Source organism: Gossypium hirsutum, chromosome D05 (genome assembly GCF_007990345.1).
Source record: "Gossypium hirsutum isolate 1008001.06 chromosome D05, Gossypium_hirsutum_v2.1, whole genome shotgun sequence".
NCBI lineage: Eukaryota > Viridiplantae > Streptophyta > Magnoliopsida > Malvales > Malvaceae > Gossypium > Gossypium hirsutum.
The window spans coordinates 1,462,478-1,485,110 of NC_053441.1; the positions used below are offsets into that span (position 1 = coordinate 1,462,478).

General features: G+C 35.2%; 4 protein-coding genes across 4 annotated transcripts; all 4 read right to left on the minus strand.

Annotated features, from left to right (window-relative positions):
* Window positions 1–2,286: 2,286 nt before the first annotated feature.
* LOC107942687 (stellacyanin) lies at window positions 2,287–3,435 on the minus strand. Its single transcript, XM_016876392.2, has 2 exons — window positions 2,925–3,435; window positions 2,287–2,846 (listed from the first exon to the last, which is right to left on the minus strand). The coding sequence occupies exons 1-2, from the start codon at window positions 3,106–3,108 to the stop codon at window positions 2,488–2,490; spliced, it is 543 nt and encodes a 180-aa protein (XP_016731881.1). The 5' UTR covers window positions 3,109–3,435; the 3' UTR covers window positions 2,287–2,487.
* A 1,291-nt stretch (window positions 3,436–4,726) lies between these two features.
* Window positions 4,727–13,902, minus strand: LOC121217985 (cucumber peeling cupredoxin). The gene is made up of 3 exons (XM_041094809.1): window positions 13,713–13,902; window positions 13,518–13,608; window positions 4,727–4,916 (listed from the first exon to the last, which is right to left on the minus strand). Exons 1-3 carry the CDS (start codon window positions 13,900–13,902, stop codon window positions 4,727–4,729), a joined length of 471 nt encoding a protein of 156 aa, XP_040950743.1.
* Window positions 13,903–15,944: 2,042 nt separating this feature from the next.
* Window positions 15,945–16,968, minus strand: LOC107907326 (umecyanin). The gene is made up of 2 exons (XM_016834664.2): window positions 16,535–16,968; window positions 15,945–16,442 (listed from the first exon to the last, which is right to left on the minus strand). Exons 1-2 carry the CDS (start codon window positions 16,722–16,724, stop codon window positions 16,123–16,125), a joined length of 510 nt encoding a protein of 169 aa, XP_016690153.1. The 5' UTR covers window positions 16,725–16,968; the 3' UTR covers window positions 15,945–16,122.
* A 1,848-nt stretch (window positions 16,969–18,816) lies between these two features.
* On the minus strand, window positions 18,817–21,592 carry LOC107907327 (methyl-CpG-binding domain-containing protein 11). The gene is made up of 2 exons (XM_016834665.2): window positions 21,305–21,592; window positions 18,817–19,934 (listed from the first exon to the last, which is right to left on the minus strand). The coding sequence occupies exons 1-2, from the start codon at window positions 21,395–21,397 to the stop codon at window positions 19,071–19,073; spliced, it is 957 nt and encodes a 318-aa protein (XP_016690154.1). The 5' UTR covers window positions 21,398–21,592; the 3' UTR covers window positions 18,817–19,070.
* Between the last annotated feature and the right edge of the window lie 1,041 nt (window positions 21,593–22,633).

A 22,633-nucleotide genomic window follows, 5' to 3' on the forward strand; every position in this document is an offset into this window, starting at 1 on the left:
TGTGGTGTGGGTGTCGTCGGTTGAGGCGTTAGGCCCGGTATATGTGTGGGCGCTATTGATGGGCCCGTGCCGTCATCCATTCTCCTTAGATTTAAAGGGCCCCGTCATTCTTTTTCGACATGAATTTACCACGCTTTTGCTCTTCCGACAGTAAATATGGCTTGTCATATATTCTAAACTATGACATGTATTCTAGCGCATACGCTAACTCTGGAACGTTGATCGGTTCGCGAGTAGGTATGTAATCATATTGATTTTCTGAAATTTCAATATATTCCGAGAAGAATACCGACCAATTCGTATTCGATTGCTGTAAGTCAATTTTGTACTTATCATCGAGTACCTCAAGTGCCACGGGAATCGATTGTCGGAATCTAAATTGCCGCAACACTCTCCGTCTGGTGCATCTCGACAGTAGCATAGTTGACCAATGGGACCTTAACATGCCAAATGTTCAGATTTTGAAAGAATTCATCTAGAATTATTGCTCGAATTATCAGATCCTCATATCATGTCTATTGAAACTATATGAACGTGATAAAAATATTAGTTATATACATAATACTAAATACTAAATACTAAATATGAAATGACTATTTTATGTATATATATTATTTAATACTTACTTGCGCTTCCGACCGTTGGTCTAATAGAAGCCGTATATCTTCAAGAGCGGTAGGTATTCCAACATAACTCGCCGAATGGTTCCACCTAGTTAAATAAATTTTTAGCATACAATTATATTTTAAATTTATGTAATAATTGTAAATCTAATATAATTTTACCTCGTTATGAGTGGGAATATATATGGGTGGTTCACTCGAGGATGTAAAATGGAAAGCAAAACTGAACATATGATTGTAGTAGAGGTGCTCATGGGCAGGGCGGTCCGTCGGGAAATATGGAAGGATTCGGGTAAAAATATAGGCCCGAAATATGGGTTTGGCTCGGGCAGCACTTTTTTGGCTCGGGACCTGTCCAGCCCGGCTCGAATATATAATAAATATATATTTTTTATTTTTTAATTTTAAAATACTTTTTTTATTTTTTATTTTTAAAATAAATTTTTGGTGTTTATTAAAAAAATGGGCTGGGCTCGGGCTTAGGAAATTTTCCCGGGCCAAGCCTGGACAAAATTTCAGGCCCATATTTCAGGCCGAGCCCGGGCCTAGGATGCGGGCCGAAATTTTTTTCTGGGCCCGACCCGAACCCGACCCATGAGCACCTCTAGATTGTAGTAGTGATAGAAACCTCCGATTTTGGCTTTATTTGGTGGCGTCGCCCCGCACATCTCCCGGTACAATGTTGCCAACACGGTAGACCCCCAACTAAATTCGTCAGCTGCTTTAAAATCAACGAGTTTCAGCAGCCACCTCAGATGTACGAGGTTTTGTAACGAGCCCATCTCGATCCGACTTCCCTAAATATTATCCGGAATCGCATCGAAAAGATTGTAGCATACGGCTCCCCAATCAACAGATTGAACGGGCCTGGTGAATGCAAACCCATCCACCGGCAATCCCAATTGTAACTACACGTCATCCAAAGTGATGGTATACTCTTCGCATGGAAGATGAAACGTGTGCATCTTGGGTCTCCACCTCTCTATTAACGCGCTGACGAGTTTCAGGTCCAGCTTGCACCCCCCACCTATAGTGGCCACGTGCCAAAAACCCGCTTCCCTCAAGTAATTTTCTATCAACAGTGATGGAGGGCGAGACATATTACGAATATAACATTGTAACACCCAATCTACAGACTGTTATAAAAAAATATAAAATAAAAATTAATTAAAATTACATAAATAAAAAAGATTAATTAATATTCAAAAATTAAAATTAACCCTTACCATTTTCATTTGTTCGACGAAGATATGTTTATGATCTAAACGAATTAATTCCCTGACCATTGATAACACATTTTTGAAATTATAAAAAAATACTAATTTAGAAAAAAAATAAAGGAAATAATTAATTAAAAAGAGCTTTGAGAAATTTAGGGAGAAATTTGAGAGCTTTTTTTGCTAAATTTAGAAGAAATATTGAGTGAAAAAATAGGAGGGGTTTTATAGTGTATTTTTTTACCGTTAGATCCCCAACGGTCAAAAATTGAAATAGTCGTTAGGAAAAAATACATGGAGCAAATTGCGTCTCGGGGGAGCGATTTTACCACGTCAGTAAAAGCGCTTCCATATCATCGCTCCCTCAGGGACGTGATTTGTTAAAATTTCACCCAAAAAAGCTTCTACGTGGACGTATTTTGTATTTTTCGACACTTTCTAGTAAATAATAGAAAAAATTGATTCATTTCCATAAATAAAGTTAGAAATGATTCTTGATAAAATAGTCCGCTATTCGCCTATGCGAGATACAATTCATTTTTTATTAAAGATTTACATGTAATAAATATGACGGCCATTACCTATAGCTATTGATGTGAATTTTTTTACATCACTATTTGGGCTTTTAGCGATGGCAGACGGTGTGGTTATGCGAAATGGCGACCGCCACCTGCTATTTGAATCCCCATGGACATGAAGACAAGAGAGATGGTGGCAACAAGGGATGAAGCTGAGCTGGGAGGAGGTGGTGGGGTTCCGGTCGTATTGTGGCTTGTTCCAGGCACAGGAGCAGTCCTGGGGCCATTTCGGACTTCAACACTCAGCTTTTGGCCCTCAGCACAGTGATCGGCGAAAGTGCAAATGAAGTGATGGTCACCGATACTGTTAAGCGTAATTCTCGCCGGTCCGGTGCTCCGAGTAAGGATGGTATTGGCACTGCTGCAGGCGTTGTAAGCAGCCTCGGTCACCTTGGCAACATCATGTTCTCCGGTCGTAAATTTAAACACTGCAAAAAAAAAAAAAGGAACATTGATCGTCACAAGAAAATTAATATCTGTGAGAAACTGAACAGAGAAACTCTCACCAAGAATATCCCCAACTAAGAAGTTCTTATTGTCTGTCCAGTTATGATATAATTCAGTATAACCGGTTGGGATTATCCAACCAATGGTGTCACCCACAGTGTAAGTTCCAGCATATGTGATCTGCAGCACGTTTGAAGCCAAAACAACAAGTGTTGCTGTCATGCTGACGATTTTCATTGCCATTTTCTTTTATCTGTGTCTGAATATTGATCGTGTTCTCTGCTGCTTACAGTCGTTCCCCCTGGCCTTGGGTCTTTTGTCTCTCTTTTTGCAGTACTGAAGTGTTGTTGTTTATCCTTCTTCCATTATACAGTGGTGGAGGCCGAGTTACAGCTTTCATGGAAGTTGCTGAAGAAACTTGGGGCCTGTCAATTAATTAATAGCGACGTCTTGTGGGGGCAGTTGTTTGACTGCCATCCCCCCATCATTACATTTGCAACTACCTCCATTAAGTCTTCCACTTCCTAAAATTATCATTTCCTTCCCCCCTTCGTTTTTAGGTTGTATTATTGTTAACGAGAAAACCCAAAATCCCGCCAAGGAAAAACGAGAGATATCCAAGTTGCAGTCTGGGCTTCTAAATGGGCCGAGCTTGCCAGCGGCAACAACCTGTTAGGTTTGAATCTAAGGCATCTACCCATTAATGGTGACACGAGCACCCTATCTATCTTTGCAATTTTTCTTCTTTTTTAACAAATAAACAGTACCATATAATTTATCAAATGGGATTGGTTCAAGCCTAATAAAAAAGATTACGGGATTACCATATGTATGCCTCCACCTCTCCAACAATGCATGCCTTTTCGAAAGGGTTAAACTTTGTTTTCTTTTGCTGAAGCTTTAAAGGTTCATCAATGACACCATCAAAAATCTAAACAAAACTGCTTTAAAGGTTCAAATTTCACATGCATGATTTGTTTTAATATAAAATTTAACACAATTGTTATATTAAACAAATATTAATAGTAGATTTGATGGTCATTTCTTCTTCACTTTTTGCTTCTTCCTGGGAAGATTTTAGATCGGTTTGTCACTACCAATTCAACAACACTTTGTTACTTTTTTATTATTATTTGTTTCGAACTTTGTACTCTCATTTTTTAAAGAAATATAATGTTTTATCTTGAAAAAAAATACTAATTTTAAATAAAAATAAATTAATCTGAAGCTTTTAAATATAACAGTATCAAATATATATTAATTACAAACTTTTAAAATAAAATATTATTTTCACAAAATAAAAAAAAGACATTTCTATTATTTAAAAATACATGATAAGGTAAATATACAACTAATATTTATTACAAAGTTAAAAACACATAATATCATCTAACATTCAATTGATGTAATTTATTGAAAAATATTAAAATATATTTGAAAAAACAAGATAATAAATAAATAAATAAGCATCAATTTTTTATTGGATAGGGATGAGAGGAAATGATATTAAATAATATACAACATACAATATTTTGTATAAATACTTAATTTACATTATTATCAATGAACATATACGAATCTTTAAATAAATTTTACAGAGAGATTATTTAATATTTTGATGATAACTTCACTAATACAAAAGTTACAAACTAATGAAACCTTAATTAAAAGGATTTCCAAAAATATACTTGCAAGTATATTAAAGAAAGTGGGAGAGATTGGGAAGCAAACAAATAGAGGCACAAGACCTTCTTTTATACAACGCCTGAGGCGCCATAATTTGGTCCCTTTTCCATGTGGGGCAAACACGCCAACATCCAACACAATCCTTGTAAAATGAATCTACAGTATAAGATGTCTTCTATCTCTCTGCATAAACAATGGTTTCAGCAATGGACACTGCTTGAATAATGATGGCCACGGCCGAGAGAAACATGGACAAGGAAAACAAGGTGGCACGTGGTGCAGATGATTCATCGGCAGCTATAACATCGAATGCCACCTTTTGGCCTTGCTCACAGTGAGTACCAACAGTGCAGATTATTGGATACCTACAATCTTTGACTTTTCAAAGATGAATAGTGGCAGAAAGTTGGCACCGAAAGGCACCGAAAGTAGAAAGTAAGATTGGTTGGCAAGTTGGGTTAAAAGTTGGCATGGGATAATTGCAATTTTGGTCCCTAATTGTATAGGGACATTGCAAGTTGATCCTTAAACCTCAACTATAAATAGGCCTAACCATCTCTTACTTTCTTCATCCCACACTTGCCATTCTCTACTTAAGGCAATTGTTCTCTCTCCCTATTTGTAAACTTTCACTTGTATTTTTGGAGTGAAATATATTTGGTAGTGCCCGAGGACGTAGGCAAAATTTGCTGAACCTCGTTAAAATTCTAGTGTTCTTTATTTTTTGTTCTGCATATTTTGCAAGTGTCATTGTAGTGATTTATTGTGCTATTAAATTACGATAGAGGGATATTCTGGCTAGGAAAGATCTGGTATGTAAGCGATCCTCGTGATCCACCTCTCTTTCCTGGGAATTGAACTTAGTGTGATTTTTCAGTACAATAATTTTACTCTTTCACACGCTTCCGCGCAACAATTGGTACCAGAGCCAGGTTCGTACTTGGGGAATACGACCGTTTACGGTACTATTCACGTATACGGTACTATTCACGTATACGGCACTATTCACGTATACGGTACTGTTCACGTATACAGTAGTTGGGATTGAGGAGAAAAATGGCAGCAGCATCGTCATCAGCAAGGACTACTGTGACAAATGCAAAATTTGAAGTAGAGAAATTTGACGGTACCAATAATTTTGGTATGTGGCAGTGTGAGATCCTGGATGTCTTATGTCAGCAAGAGCTGGATATAGCCCTTGAAGAAAAACCTGACAAGATGGATGACAAGGAGTGGGCCAAGATCAATAGACAGGCGTGTGGTACAATCCGCCTATGTTTGGCCAAAGAGCAGAAGTACTCCGTCATGAGGGAGACATCAGCGAAGAAGCTGTGGGATACATTGGAAGAAAAGTTTCTAACGAAAAGTCTTGAAAATAGGCTTTATATGAAAAAGAAACTTTTTCGGTTCACGTATGCACCCGGTATGTCGATGAATGACCATGTGAACTCATTCAATAAAATTTTAGCAGACTTGCTAAATTTGGATGAGAAATTTGAAGATGAAGACAAGGCATTATTGTTGTTGAATTCCCTTCCTGATGAATATGATCATCTTACCACCACATTGCTTCATGGGAAGGACACGATCACATTTGATGCAGTCTGTAGTGCGTTGTATAGATCTGAGACTCGAAAGAAAGATAAAAGAGATCACAGAGATACAACTGCAGAAGTCTTAACACTAAGAGGTCGTTCACACAGCAGCAAACCTGGTAGAAGGGGTAAGTCCAAAGGGAGACCCGCCAAAGATGAATGTGCCTTTTGTCGTGAGAAAGGGCATTGGAAAAAGAATTGTCCTAAGCTACAAAAGGGCAAGGCTATGTCTAATGCATGTGTAGCGGAGCATGATGAGGAGTCAGACTTTAGCTTGGTTGGCATGGCAATGGCATGTCAAACGGATGAGTGGATTTTGGATTCAGGATGTACTTACTATATGTGTCCTAATAAGGACTGGTTTTCTAGTCTTAAAGAGCTAGAAGGTGGAATTGTTCTTATGGGCAATGATAGTGCTTGTAAGACAATGGGAGTGGGTACAGTCCAATTGAAGAATCACGACGGCTCAATCCAAGTCTTGACAGATGTTCGCTACGTACCTAGCTTGAAGAAAAATCTCATCTCATTAGGGGCCCTAGAATCTAAAGGGCTCACAATCACTTTGAGAGATGGATTACTAAAGGTAGTAGCTGGGGTATTGACGGTGATGAAAGGCACTAGAAGAAATAACTTGTACTATTTAAATAGAAGTACAGTTATTGGATCAACATCAACAGCTTCTGCGAAAGATGCAGATTCAGAGGCTACCAGGTTATGGCATAGGCGATTGGGACATGCTGGTGAAAAAGCTTTGCAGACTTTGGCGAAGCAAGGCTTGTTGAAAGGTGCAAATTCTTGCAAATTGGAATTCTGTGAACATTGTGTTCTGGGCAAGCAGACGAGGGTAAAATTTGGTTCAGCAATTCACAATACGAAAGGAATTCTGGACTATGTTCACAGTGATGTGTGGGGACTTACCAAAGTGGCTTCTTTGGGAGGTATGCACTATTTTGTCACTTTTCTTGATGATTATTCAAGAAAAGTATGGGTGTATCTAATGAAAAGAAAAAAATGAAGTTTTGGATGCATTTCTGAAGTGGAAGAATATGGTGGAGACTTAGACAGGTCGAAAGGTCAAACGACTTCGATCAGATAATGGTACTGAGTACAAAAATGATCCATTTCTACAAGTATGTCAAGATGAGGGCATTGTGCGACACTTCACTGTTCGAGATACACCACAGCAGAATGGGGTGGCAGAACGCATGAATCGGACTATACTGGAGAAAGTTCGATGTATGTTGTCCAATGCTGGATTGGGCAAGGAATTTTGGGCTGAGGCAGTTACATATGCGTGCCATCTAATTAACCGATTGCCATCAGCTGCAATAAATGGAAAAACTCCTATGGAGATGTGGACTGGTAAACCTGCTACTGATTATGATTCTTTACATGTTTTTGGTTCCACTGCATTTTATCATGTAAAAGAATCTAAGTTAGACCCAAGAGCAAAGAAAACATTATTCATGGGTATAACTGGTGGTGTAAAAGGATACCGTCTCTGGTGTCCTGATACAAGGAAGATTGTTTTCAGTAGAGATGTAACTTTTGATGAATCAACCATGATGAAGAACGAGGATTCACAAAAGGATGACAAAACCAGTAGTACTTTGCAGCAGGTGGAGTTTGAAAAGGTTAATGATGATCCAGCTAATATTGAAAGAACAAATGATGAAGAAGTTTCGACCCAAGAACTTCTACAGCAACAAGATTCAATTGCATATAGGAGGCCAAGAAGAGAGATTCGTAAGCCTGGTCGCTTTGATGATATGGTGGCCTATGCACTTCCAATTGCAGATGATGATGTTCCTTCCACTTACACAGAAGCAATAAGTAACTCTGATGGTGTAAAGTGGAAGCAAGCTATGAATGAAGAAATGCAGTCTCTTCATAAAAATAGGACTTGGGAGTTGGTGAGACTGCCCAAGGGAAAGAAGGCAATTGGATGCAAATGGGTATATGCAAAGAAGGAAGGATTTCCTGGTAAAAATGAAATTCGATACAAGGCTAGATTGGTAGCAAAGGGTTACGCTCAGAAAGAAGGAATAGACTACAATGAAGTGTTTTCTCCAGTTGTGAAGCATTCGTCTATTCAAATTTTGCTAGCCTTGGTTGCGCAATACGATCTTGAACTAGTTCAGCTTGATGTAAAGACAGCATTTTTACACGGTGATTTGGAAGAGGAAATCTATATGACTCAGCCTGATGGATTCAATGTTGCTGATAAAGAAAATTGGGTTTGCAAACTGACAAAATCGCTTTATGGATTGAAACAATCTCCGAGGCAGTGGTACAAGCGATTTGATCAGTTCATGAAAGGGCAAAGGTACACAAGAAGTAAATTTGATCATTGCGTATATTTTCAGAAGCTACAAGAAGGAACTTTCATATACTTGCTCTTATATGTTGATGATATGCTGATAGCATCAAAGAGCAAAGTTTAGATTGAGAGATTGAAGACTCATGTAATGCCCCCTTACCCGAGACCGTCGCCGGAGTCGAGCACGAGGCATTACTAAACTTATTTGAGCACTTAAACAAATTCGGACAAGCTGTCCAACTGCGTCATAGTTTCTTAAAAATTCATATCTCGAGTTCTGAAACTCGAAATCCAATTCTGTAAATTTTTCCTGAAACTAGACTCATATATCTACTCACCATAAAATTTTTAGAATTTTTGGTTCAGCAAATTAGTACAGTTTATTAGTTAAAGTCTCCCCTGTGTCACCACCAGACTGCCCTGACCTCTAGTCACTAAAAATAAGTTTTCTCACTATAGGATTTTCATATAAAGTTCTTACTTGTTTCTATAGAAAATAGACTCATTAAGGAATCTAAGCATGTAAATTTCAACTCATAACCATTTTTGTACAATTTGTAATTATTTTCTAAACTCAGAATAGGGGACTCCAAAAATAGTTCTGAGCCTATCTTACTAAAATTCACATATCTTAAAATATAAACTTCTTTTTTTCTACACCGTTATTTTTCCATGAAAATAGACTCAACAAGCTTTAATTCCATATATCATTCACCCTCTAATTCATTTTATACTATCTTGGGTGATTTTTCAAATTCACGTCACTGTGTTGCCTGAATTCTGTTTCTTTGCAAAATTTTATCCTTTCATGATTTCCATGCATAATTTATCACCTAATCTTTCATAACAACAAACACCTTCATCCTTAATCATTTTAATAACCATACATCATCAAATACTTACACATCACTCATTAGCAAAATCATCACTACAAACATACAAAATAACTAAATCCTTATACATGCCATAACTTAAACGTGTTTCGATATAAAATACCGAGCAGTTGTAATTGATAGTGTGGACGATCTCCGACTTCTTTAGGATCCTTGAAGTAGCTTTGCAATACTATAAGAGAAAGAGAAATAAAAGAAGTAAGCATAAAGCTTAGTAAGTTTACTAGCAAATAAATAACAATATTTAACTTAAATAATTAAACTCAATGTCTATATCTCTAGTTTACTCTTTAGTTAATCTCATACTAGTTCTCTTACTTGTTTACTTAGAATACTTGTGTGCATAACTTACTCAATCCTTGCTGCATCGTTGAACATCAATTGATAGTATAATAAGTTCTTAAGTCTTACAACTTACCTGAGCTTGCCATTTATGCTTTAAACTGAACTTTCATGAACATGATTCGTTTACAAGCTCGTTGAACTACATTGGAATAATAAGGATACTCGGGTCTCTTCTGATAATAACATGCCAAAGCCATGTCCCAGACATGGTCTTACATGGGATGTTCTCGTGACGGTGCCCATGCCATGTCCCAGACATGGTCTTATAGGGGACCTCTCATCTCGGTGCCAACGCCATGTCCCAGACATGGTCTTACATGGGACCTCTCGTCTCGGTGCCCATGCCATGTCCCAGACATGGTCTTACAGGGGACCTCTCATGATCTTAAGGATGCCAATGCCATGTCCCAGACATGGTCTTACATGGGATCTCTTTACCCAAATGTCATGACATTCGTATCCAGTACCATCCTTATGTATCAACGGGACTTTTAAATTTTAATTCTCTATCATTTCATGCTTGGATCATCATCAAATAAATTCATAAAATAAATTCATAATTGCTGGAAATTAACAGCATTAATAATAAATATTGAAATATTGCATTTATTTACCGTAAACTTACCTTGGTACCAATTATAGCCAAATTCACCAACTTAGTCTTCAACTTTATTCTTCCCTTTGTCTAACCTCGAGTTTCGTACTTCTTGATCTAAAATATTAAATTTAACTTATTTAATAATCACATTCATCAAAATAGCCCTCGACTCTAACTTTTTCAAAATTACAATTTTGCCCCTAAACTTTTACATAATTACATTTTTGCCCCAAGGCTCGGAAATTAAACTTCATCTCTTATTCTTATGTTTTATAACATTCTGAACATTTTTCCCTTCTATGGCAACATCAAATTCTAATTTAAGCCCTTATCAATACTAATTTTATTTTTTTCATTCTAACTCTATATTCTCTCTTAATTCTTACTATAAAGTCAATTTAATTCCTCAATTTCACCATAAATCCCTAATTTCGGGATTCTTTCAATTTAATCCCTATCGATTCAAAACTTATATTTTATTTTACAATTACATTCTTTACTAACTTCTAACTTGAAATTAAATCAATTTAACCCCTAACTAAACCTATATATTTTTCTTTCTCAATTCATACCCTTATTCTACCCAATTTCTTGCTAAACTCATATTTAACTATTTAATTTTTATCATGTTTTCATAATTCCGAATTTATTTCAAATTAATCCCTAAAATTCAAAACTTATAGTTTAGTTTACAATTCAATCATTTATTCAATTCCAATCAAAATTTCTATCAAATACATCCCTAATTTAACAATTTATTCAACATGAACCATGCTTAATAATCTACTAACTTCCAAAATTTCAACTTAAATCAAGTAGTATTTTATTCTAGGATTTCAAAAAAATATCAAAATTAAGAGAAAAGGGGATTAAATTGACTTACCAAATTACTTTGAACCTTAAAACCCCAAATTTCCCTTTTTCTTTTCTTTTTTTCTTTCCTTCCTTCCTTCTCTGTTTCGTTTTGCTCTCTGTTTCTTTCTTTCTCCCTTCTCTGTTTTGTTTTGCTCTCTGTTTCTTTTCTTTCTTTCTTTGTCATATATATATAATAATATAATATAATATAATATAATATAATATATTAATAATAATATAATATAAAAACATAATTATTACTTACGCATGTATAATATAATATATATTTTAAATTAAAAATATCTTAGATTTTTCTTTTGTTATGCCGCCTCAACTTTAGAAAAAGGCATAATTGCCTATTTGGTCCTTTAACTTTTCTTTAATCTATAATTAAACTTTTATCCTTACTTCAATTTAGTCCTTTTTCATAATTAACTATCAAAGCGTTAAAATTTCTTAATGAAACTTTAATATTATCCTGTTGACACTCCGTAAATATTTTTATAAATATTTACGGCTCAGTTTATAATATCGAGGTCTCGATATCTCGTTTTCGACCCAATTTACCTAATAATTTCTTTTAAATCACAAAATTCACTGATTTAAAAATATTTCTAAAATCACACTTAACTTATAATTATTAATTAATAAATTTTTCTAACTTTTTCATCAATTTTAGTGATCTCAAATCACTATTCTGACACTACTAAAAATTGGGCTGTTACAACTCAACTCAATCTCGAGTTTGAGATGAAAGATCTAGGTGAAGCTAAGAAGATTCTTGGCATGGAAATATGTAGAGATAGAGCTCATGGCAGAGTTAGCTTGTCTCAGAAGCAGTATTTGAAGAAAGTACTACAGCAGTTTGGCATGAACGAGCAGACCAAACCTGTAAGTACCCCGTTGGCTTCTCATTTCAAGCTTTCTGCACAACTATCTCCTTCGACGAATACGGAACGAGAATACATGTTGCAAGTTCCGTATTCTAATGCAGTGGGTAGCTTGATGTATGCAATGGTGTGTACAAGACCCGACATTTCACAGGCAGTTAGTATAGTGAGCAAGTATATGCATAATCCTGGAAAAGGACATTGGCAAGCTGTGAAATGGATTCTACGGTATATTCAGAAGACCGTGGATGTTGGATTACTGTTCAAGCAGGATAATACACTTGGTAAAGGTGTTATTGGGTACGTTGATTCTGACTATGCCGGTGATTTGGACAAGCGAAGATCAACCACCGGTTATGTGTTTACACTTGCTGGAGGACCAATAAGTTGGAAGTCTACACTACAGTCTACAGTTGCATTGTCAACCACAGAAGCCGAATACATGGCTGTAACAGAGGCTGTAAAGGAGGCTATTTGGTTACAAGGTATGGCTAAAACCTTGGGGTTGGTTCAGGAGCATATTAACGTGTATTGTGATAGTCAAAGTGCTATTCATTTAGCAAAGAATCAAGTCTATCATGCACGTACAAAACATATCGACGTACGATTCCATTTTGTGCGGGAAATTATTGAAGAAGGGAAAATTTGTCTTCAGAAGATCAAGACTGCAGATAATCCCGCAGATATGATGACCAAGGTGGTAACAACAACCAAGTTCGAACATTGTTTGAACTTGATCAATATCCTGCAAGTTTAACAGTTGAAGAAGGCACTATCAAGTATTGTTGTCAAAGGAAGAAAGAATTGTGTGAAGATAAGATTATCCTAATCAAATCTTCAAGGTGGAGATTATTGGATACCTACAATCTTTGACTTTTCAAAGATGAATAGTGGCAGAAAGTTGGCACCGAAAGGCACCGAAAGTAGAAAGTAAGATTGGTTGGCAAGTTGGGTTAAAAGTTGGCATGGGATAATTGCAATTTTGGTCCCTAATTGTATAGGGACATTGCAAGTTGATCCTTAAACCTCAACTATAAATAGGCCTAACCATCTCTTACTTTCTTCATCCCACACTTGCCATTCTCTACTTAAGGCAATTGTTCTCTCTCCCTATTTGTAAACTTTCACTTGTATTTTTGGAGTGAAATATATTTGGTAGTGCCCGAGGACGTAGGCAAAATTTGCTGAACCTCGTTAAAATTCTAGTGTTCTTTATTTTTTGTTCTGCATATTTTGCAAGTGTCATTGTAGTGATTTATTGTGCTATTAAATTACGATAGAGGGATATTCTGGCTAGGAAAGATCTGGTATGTAAGCGATCCTCGTGATCCACCTCTCTTTCCTGGGAATTGAACTTAGTGTGATTTTTCAGTACAATAATTTTACTCTTTCACACGCTTCCGCGCAACACAGATGAAGTAATGGAATCCCTCTGTGGTAAAAGGCACCCTTACTCCAGCCACTGCGTACAGAGTCATTTCCGTAGCGTTTGTATTGCAGTTATCGTAATCGGCCTGGTTTCTTACTTGAGCTGCTGTGTGATTCCCAGTCCAGTTGAATACTGAAATATATAACAACAAAAGTACAGAACAAAAGCAGGGGTTAGATTTATAAAAATTATATATATACAAGTAATTAAGGTCTGGTACTGGATATTGTTATTACCTGCTGAATCTCCAACCTTAAATTCATATCTATTTGCCCAGCTAGGATAGTACTCACTAGAGTTACTAGGGGGGACATCCCACCCATAACCGTCTCCCACTTCATAATCAGCTGCAATTGCACCCTTCAAAAATGCCATTGCCACCATTAACAATCCAACCAAGCTCAAACTGAAACGATGGTCAGCCATTTTGTGTTACTCAGGTCGTCCCTAGGGATAATACCCCCTTCTTCTTTGGTCCCTTGGTGAAAAGTTTCGATTTAGCAAGAAAATTTAAGTGCATAATTTGCCAACTATCTGCTGCATAAACATGAACTGTATATATATACAGAAGGGCAAGTCGGTTAGAAGATGACAAGTGTATAACAAACATGGAGGAAAAATAGAAGTCGAATACGTTCCAGCGTTAGCGTTTGAATGTTCAAATGATTGTGTTTCATTGTTGCATGTTTTATAGGATGAGAGACTGCTTCAATTCAATGATCATGACCTGGTGTATTCCCCTGTTTTGCAGATACAGTTAATCATTCATTCAATGGTGTTACCTATTTGCTGATGAGTAAAAAGTTTACTTAAGCACGCAAACCGCAATTGATCAGTTTACTAAATTAAGGGGAAATGAAAATGAAAATAAAAAAAAGGTAGAAGGACGTCACGTTCTATAGATATTAATGTATTGTATATTTTGGTTTTTGTAACCCTAACTTCATCTCAAACATCAGCATTACTAAAACTTGACGTCATGCTAGAAATCAACTCTTCGGTCAATTTTATCTGTCATCAAACAATTATATATATATATTGTTCGTAATTATTGACATTATTAAACACTTGCTTTATGATGTTAACTTACTGATTCTAGATAATTCAAAGCATTTTAATTTCTTAAGTCAGCAGACTTTATGCATGTAAATAGCTCAAAGTTTGTTTAACTGTTTTAATACATAATTGTTATTGTCACCAAGGGACTTAACATTTTGCAAAATAATATTAATTTTAATGTGTTTTTGCTTCAATGGTAAGGTAGAGATTTTCATCTAAATATAATGTTTTTATAGTGAAAGTCATTAAAATTGTAAAGATTAAATTAAATCTAATTACCTCTTTGTAAAAATATGGAGAGAATGGGAAAAGGAAACAAAATTATTCAGTAACTGTAATCTCAAATAAATCTGTTTTTTTAATCTTTTAAATTGTTGGTATGAATTTAGTGATTTAAAAGTTATTATATATTAATTACGTGCGTTAACAAAACACTTGTTTTAGTAGTGTTCATAACATGATAATGAAAGTGGTGCTAAGGGCCGTATTTGAACTACATTCAACCACTAACTTGCATTGTTGTCAAGTGATTCATTCACACTGCTAACTGTGCCTTAATGTAGTTTAACGAATGTGGTTACTTGAGCTGGTATAACTTCCGTAAATGTTGGAAATTAATGATAATGTTTTTTTTTCCTTTTCCACATTTAATTTTCCTCACGATTAGATAATTGTGACAAATTGAAAATGAAAGGACAGTCGAAAGTATCTACCCTGGACTTTTAAGTCCAATGTCATCAACGGTGAACTCATAGGTAAATGTAAAATCGTAAAATGGGCTTATGATTTCTCATATATGTAAATCTAAGTCGATTTGTCTTAGCCATAGTAAAGTCAAATCAGAGAATAATTGGGTCATGTAAACGCTTAACGCTTTTTTTTTTTTAAACAATTTTCACAAAAGAAATAAAAAAGTACAAAATAAAAGATTAAGTCAACAGAATTAGGTATCATACACCACCGCCTTGGACGGTGATGTTATACGATTTTAAGATGACATCTGTTAGATTAATAGTTCGAATTTCAACTTGAAGAACATTCTTGGGCAGTTAGCATAGGCTGAAGGGTGTTGAAAAAAGCAACATCCGGTACGTAATTAATTACAGGGAGGGCGGCTAGCTATAAGGTTAAATAAATGTGTAGCTAAGCTGAGTTGAATGGTTGAAAGATTATGCAATCAAGATATGGTTAGGTTGTTTTTGCTGGTACCATCCATGTCCTTTTTGTTCAATTAAAGCCATGTGTACCAAATTGTAGTATTGAGATTTTACAAAAGCTGGGCGGTGGCCAGCAGCCACTTGACACCCATCATTCCAAACCCCCCCAAAAAGGAGATACTGAGAGGAGGAAAAACAAGAACCATTCTTTCATTGTGTTTTCAATTGAAAAAAAAAGGGGGGGGGGTCTGATTAATTTGTAAAGCAAATGAATCAAGCTTTTTTATTCAAACATACAAAAATCTCACTCCATATGATAAACTATAATGATAATAACAAAACGAATGAAGACTGTGTCTGGATATACGCTACAAAGTGTGAAGTATACTGAACTGACATATGAATCTCACATAAAAATGAACAGGCAAAATTAGCAGAACAAAGCTAAGGCAATGGACATGAAAACAAGAGATATGGTGGCAACAAGGGCAGAAGCTGAGCTGGAAGGATTGGGGGTTGAACCAGGTGTGGGAGCAGTGCTGGGGCCAGTTCTGACATCGATGCTGAGCTTTTGGCCTAAGCCACAGTGACCGTCGAAAGTGCAAATGAAGTGGTATTCACCGGTCCTGTTAAGGGTAATACTCGCCGGTCCTGTAGTATATCGAACGATGGGATTTGTAGTGTTGCAGTTGTCGTAAGCAGCTTCAGTCACCTCGGCAACATCATGTCGTCCGGTTGTAAAACTAAACTCTGCGAAAACATTGGAACATTTTTCGTCAAAAAAACACCAACTTCTTTAATTCAAGTAACAAACTTAACTAAGTTGGATCTAAGAAACTCACCAAGAACATCCCCGACCACGAAGTTCTTATTGTCTGTCCAGTCATCATAGAATTCAGTATTATTAGGGTTAGGGACTGTCCAACCGGTGGCGTCACCCACAGTGTAATTTGCAGCATATGTGCTCTGCAACACGGATGAAGCCAAAACAACAACAACAAGTGCTGCCATGCTGATGATTTTCATTGCCATCTTTCGTGTTCTCTGCTTATACAGTCGCCCCAAGATCTTTGGCTTTCTTAATGTGTTGCTGTTTATCCTTCTTCCCACGGATTAGAATATATATAGAGTGGTGGAGGCTGAGTTATAAATTTCGTGGAAGTTGTTGAAATAAGCTTTGGGTCAATTTACAAACAGCCATGTGATGTGGAGGAGCAGTTGTCGAATGCCATCCACACACGGCAAAACCGAGTCATTCCATCGACGTCTTTATCATATTCACATGCTTGACCCTTTCATTTTAAAAACGAAAAAAAAATTGAGGAAGTTTGCCAAGTTTACTAAACTATTAGAAAATTTATGTTTTGATCGTTCAATTTTAAAAAATTAGAAAATAATCATTAAAATTGTTGTTGTATGATATTTTTTTTCACATTATCTGTATCAATTGGAAGCTTTAATTCTCTTTATTTTCTACAATTTAATATTTTTCATGAAAAAATTTTAAAACTTACAAATTTGTGAATCAAAATCCAAACAGTTTTATTCTTCAATCTCTAATATTGACTAGAACAATTTGGATTTAATGCATGTTCTTTTACTGGTAGATCAATTATCAAATCATCACTTGGACCTTCCTAGTCAAATTAAAAAAAAACACTTAACAACTCAGTAATTTAAATAAAAATTTTCAAATAGTTCAATAACTTAAATGAACATTTGAATCGTTCAATAACTATTTTATAATTTTTTGAAGTCAAGTGACCAAAACATAGCCAAAATCAGGATTCGCCAATCCCCACCGTCCATTTTAATCTATGAACTTTCAACACGGCAAAGGAAGGGATGAAGTAGAACAAGGTTGAGTAGTGGCTTTTTTTTTTTTTACATTAGCTTTTAATTGTTTAGTTTACTATTTCTACTTTAATATCTTTTATAATTCCGGTTCCTTTGGTTTTGATGTCTTTTGTGGACCAGAAGCACTCAACATCTAACAACTTAATTAAAAATAGGTGTTAAAGAATTTTATTAAGATGTTGATTTTCACATTTCACATTTTAACTTTGAACTTAGGACAAAGTACACTAATATTATTATAAACACCGTACGATGCACTTAAGCATATATTAATGTCGCCATATACAAATTTTGTAAGTCTAATGGGCGTCCCAACGTGAATTATATATTGCTTTGACGATTTCGGTATTTGTTTTCTAAAACAAAATCGCCAGATACGCCATTGCCATTTGTCAATATCTTAGGCTAGATATTTTATAAAAATAAATTTCTTTTTGGGTAAATTATAAAGATAGTCAACCAATTATAAAAAAAATTCATTTTAGGCACTCAAAATAAAAAGTTTACAATTTAAGCACTCATATTATATAGTTTAGTCATTTCGGTCATTCCCGTTAAAATAACAAACGTCAAGCTAACATGAATAATAAATTTAACCCTCAAATTTTACATATTATATCAATTTAGTCATGATTTAAAAATATTAACCCTCAAAATTTATAAATAATCTCAATTTGATCCTAATTCTAAAAAATTCAAAGAAATCTATAAAAATACATAAATATTTTAAATATATAATAATAAATTTAAATTTTATATCAGTATTTATATTAATATTAAATAAATATAATTATAGTATTATATTTGAAAAGTATGACTAAATTCCTAGAAAAAATTACAGGGACTAAATTCCAAATTCTCAAAAAGTACATGGATTTATCGCAGATTTTTCCCAAAAAGTTCTAACCATGACCTAGTCCGGTTTAAATCATGGCAAATATAAGTTCGGTTCTTTATGTTTTTCATTTACTTAAATGCTGAAATTTGTACTGATCAATATGGAACGAGAATGAAAGCTTGGAAATATTCAAAAAAAACCTTTGGAGCTTCAACTTTTTCTGAATTTACTTGCAGACTAACACGAAATGTATCAAATTTTCAACCTGTTTGAAAATTCTTTCCTTTACAAGAATTACGTTTGGCTTTAATCGTATGCATCATGTATTTTGTTTTTGTTCATGAAATAAATGGAAAAAATAAAATAACATCAATATATAACTGGCACATATACATTTTTCTTTTTCTGAATAACACTGTAACATATTACTTTAAAAACACAGCATATTCCACTCATTTGTAGTATAACTTTACATGTTTGCAAATATCAGGTCCCACTAATATGTCACTAACAGACACACATGCATTATACAGTTATTTATCATTACATGGGAAGATGACTCAATGAACAATCAGTATAACTATCCCTAAGGAAGCTACAGTCATTTGATAGGAGTCCAAAAAAATCTAAAAGGGTCACAAGGTGGGGTGAAAGATAAGCCTGCATTATGTTAAAACTATAGCCTATAGGAACTCAAGGCTTGATCTCACCTGAATTGCTTCTTCGGGTTTCATGTTAATTTCGTTGACGCCTGAAGCATTTTGTTCCTCATTGCAGTTTGCCAGTTCTTTCTCCTTGACTGATGTTTCGGATTCAGTAGCGTTGCTACCATGTTCCCCCTTTTCTTCTCCTTCCGCCTCATTTTTCATTTCTTTGGTATTGAGTATGTTGGGTTTGTCCAGCTGCCTGGTTCCAACCCCTTTCTCTGTTTCAGCCACTGGCAGTTCAACATTTCCCTGAGATGTTGTGCTTGCACTCTCGAAACCTTCTTTTTTCCTTTGCGCAACTCCAGACGCGTCATCTTGTGTGCCCTTCAACTCTTCAGCATTTTCCTTACCTTCTTTGACATCAGCAGATATATTAGCATCTTCTCCAAGTTTCACTTCTTGTGAAGTGGGTACGGTTTTGCTATCAGCATCTTGTGATTTATCGTGTTCATCTGGCTTTGCAGTGACCTTTCCAGCCTCTCCTTCCACATTATCTCTCTCAGATTGTTTATCCTCTTCCATATAAACATCTTTAGTCACCTCGGTTCCTTCAGGGGCAGTTTCTGATTCTTTGATGTCCTTTTCTGAAGCAGATGATTTTCTGCCTCGTTTTTTCGGAGGCTCACCTTCTGGCATTGGCATTGCTTTTACCTTCTCACTGATCCTTGCTGATCTCCTAGGGTTCTCGCTAGTCCCCCAACTGAATTCTGATACCAGAGGACCACCAGGGTGTGCTTTAAGGTGCTGTTCCAATTGTCTCTTGTTACTAATTTCCTCCCCCGTCGGAGCCGTGAATATGATCTCATTTTTCCTAGGTGTCCCCCTTTTCTTCGGCATGAACTGCAAACAGAAAGAAACCCCAGATTGTACTAGCTTGTAGATAGGAAATGTATATAGTGACATATATCCAATATATATAGATATTCAGGACCATACATGAAAATCTCCTGATGAACTGAAAGTGAGCATATATGCATACAAAATCTATGGCAGGTTGATAATCAGTCATCTTAAGTCAAGAAAAGTATGCAGAAAAGCACAGAATAATTCACAAGTTCTTAACTAACCATAAAATGCTTGAATGAGCACAAAAAGGAATGTCAGGACAAAGATGTAAACTGTGCCTCGCTAAAACAGCCAATTTATACAAGCAATAGCGCTATCACGATTTCCAAAATATTAAGATAAACAAAGAAAAGCAGATACACGTCATCTCCAATATGCATCTTACATACTGCTAAGGTTCATTCTCTTCATAGAAGTTCTAGAGAAATCAAAGCATAAAATAGATAAAACTAAAGATAGTAATCAGAAAATGTCAATATGCTCATCACCCCGAATTAACTTTATGTACACTCCAAGGCAACTTATCACATAAAGTTACTTAGTCCATAGTCCGTAAATGACCAAGAAACGTTCAAATTGAACATAACTCCAACAACATTAGAAAGCACCTAATACATTGGAACATGCTTAAACAAGAAAATCACAAACATAAGAGAAATTAAGAATATAAGTCCCGAGAAACAACAGCCATATACATTGAGATCATTCTGACATCTAGCAAAACATTGTACACAACAAATCAACACTGAATTAATTGTAAACATCGAAATAAATTCTGCAGCATCGATGTTGATTTCAGATATATAAAAAATCATATAAATTTTACAAATTGCTGAAAGGTTTTGAAATAATGTTTAATCGACTCGCACTCTTTTAACTTCATTCAAAGCCAATATTTAACATAGCATCTCTCAAATAAACATTACGTCTTCCAAAATCCAACTAAATGGAACTAGAAATTTTATATGGGGTGCCCTAATTTGCTTATTTGTCTCATGAAATTATTTAAAAACAGAAACCCAGAAAGTAAAGAAAAAGCAGCTTCTACACAACTCTAGCTATTGGTTTGCTTCCAGTAAACTGGGAAAACCCAGAAATGTTCAAGAACAAGCAGAGCAAATGAACCCCCAAAACAGAAAAAAAACTAATCAGAAATTGCAATTAATTGAAGAAGCACACACACGAAAAGAAAATCCTAATTGAAAATTATCATTAGTTCCAAAATTCTATCACAAAATTCCCAAATATAAATATTAAAAACATAAATGAACAGAAGTCAAACATCCTAATTAGAAATAATCAAAGCTAGTATAAAGTATAACCCATGTTAAACTGAAGCAACTAAGATTTAAAAGAAAAAGAACCTTTTTCTTCCAACCAGGAGGAGCAGGGAGTTCAAAGCAAACAACGTCCTCTTTGCCACTCTCCATTTCCTTCTTCTCCGACATGCTCGCCATTTACACCTACTAATTACCCATACAAGTAATTTATTATTTTAATTTATTTTATTTATAATAAGGAAGAGTATGCTAGAGTGGAAGAAAATGTCGACAACTAGAGATCTCCGGTTTTCTTTCTCTCTCAATTTTTTATTATTATAAAATTTAGAGTTTCTTTTTTCAGAATATTATATTTCGACAACAAAATTTATCTTTTTTCCGACACCTGTCCACGATTTATTTACTAATGAGTTTTTTCCATAAATATTTTCATGTATATTTATTATTTAAAATTCTTATCGTATCTTATTCTTATGAATAATTGAATTTTTAGATGGATCTAATTTATATCATTTTCATCTTCAATAAAATATTTAGAAAATAATTACTATAATAAATGTAGGAATGTATATTCTCAGTTGGAAGAAGTATAATAATTTTTTTTAGTATTTGGATTGAGTTTAATAAAATTAATTTTAATCAATAAGTGATTGGTTGTAATGGTAACATGCATTATTAATAAAAAGATTTAGATTTGAACTTTGAAAATAATATTGTTGAGAGGAGTAACTAGAGGTGCTCATGGGCCGGGTTCAGGCCGGGCCCAAAAAAAATTGGCCCGGGCCTGGCTCGGCCCGAAATATGGGCCTAGAATTTTGCCCAGTCTCGGCCCGGAAAAAATTTATAAGCCCGGGCTCGGCCCGGCCCGGACCGTTTTTTAAATAAATACCAAAAATTTATTTTAAAAATTAAAACAAAAATTAAAAAAAGTATTTTAAAAATATTTTAAAATTAAAAAAATTTAAAAAGTATTTAAAAAAATTTTAAAATTTAAAAAATTTAAAAAAAGTATTTTAAAAGTATTTTAAAATTTAAAAAATTTAAAAATAAAAATATTTATTATATTCGGGCCGGGCCGGGCCCGGGCCAAAAAAGTGGTGCCCGAGGCCCTGCCCGTTTTTTAATTGGGCCTTATTTTTTGCCTAAGCCCATATTTCGAGCCTATATTTTTACCCAAACCCTCCCATATTTCGGACGGGCTGTCGGGTCGGGCCGGACCGCCCGGCCCATGAGCACCTCTAGGAGTAACCATGAACCTTTAATGAGAGCCTATATCATTTACGACTCCAACAGGAAATTAGACACTGATAGTATTAAAAAGAATACAAGAAACGGAAGAATTTAAAATTTCCCCCTAAAATAATAGTACATGATTTGTGTGGATCAATTATTTTGTAGGTCACCTTTTTCATG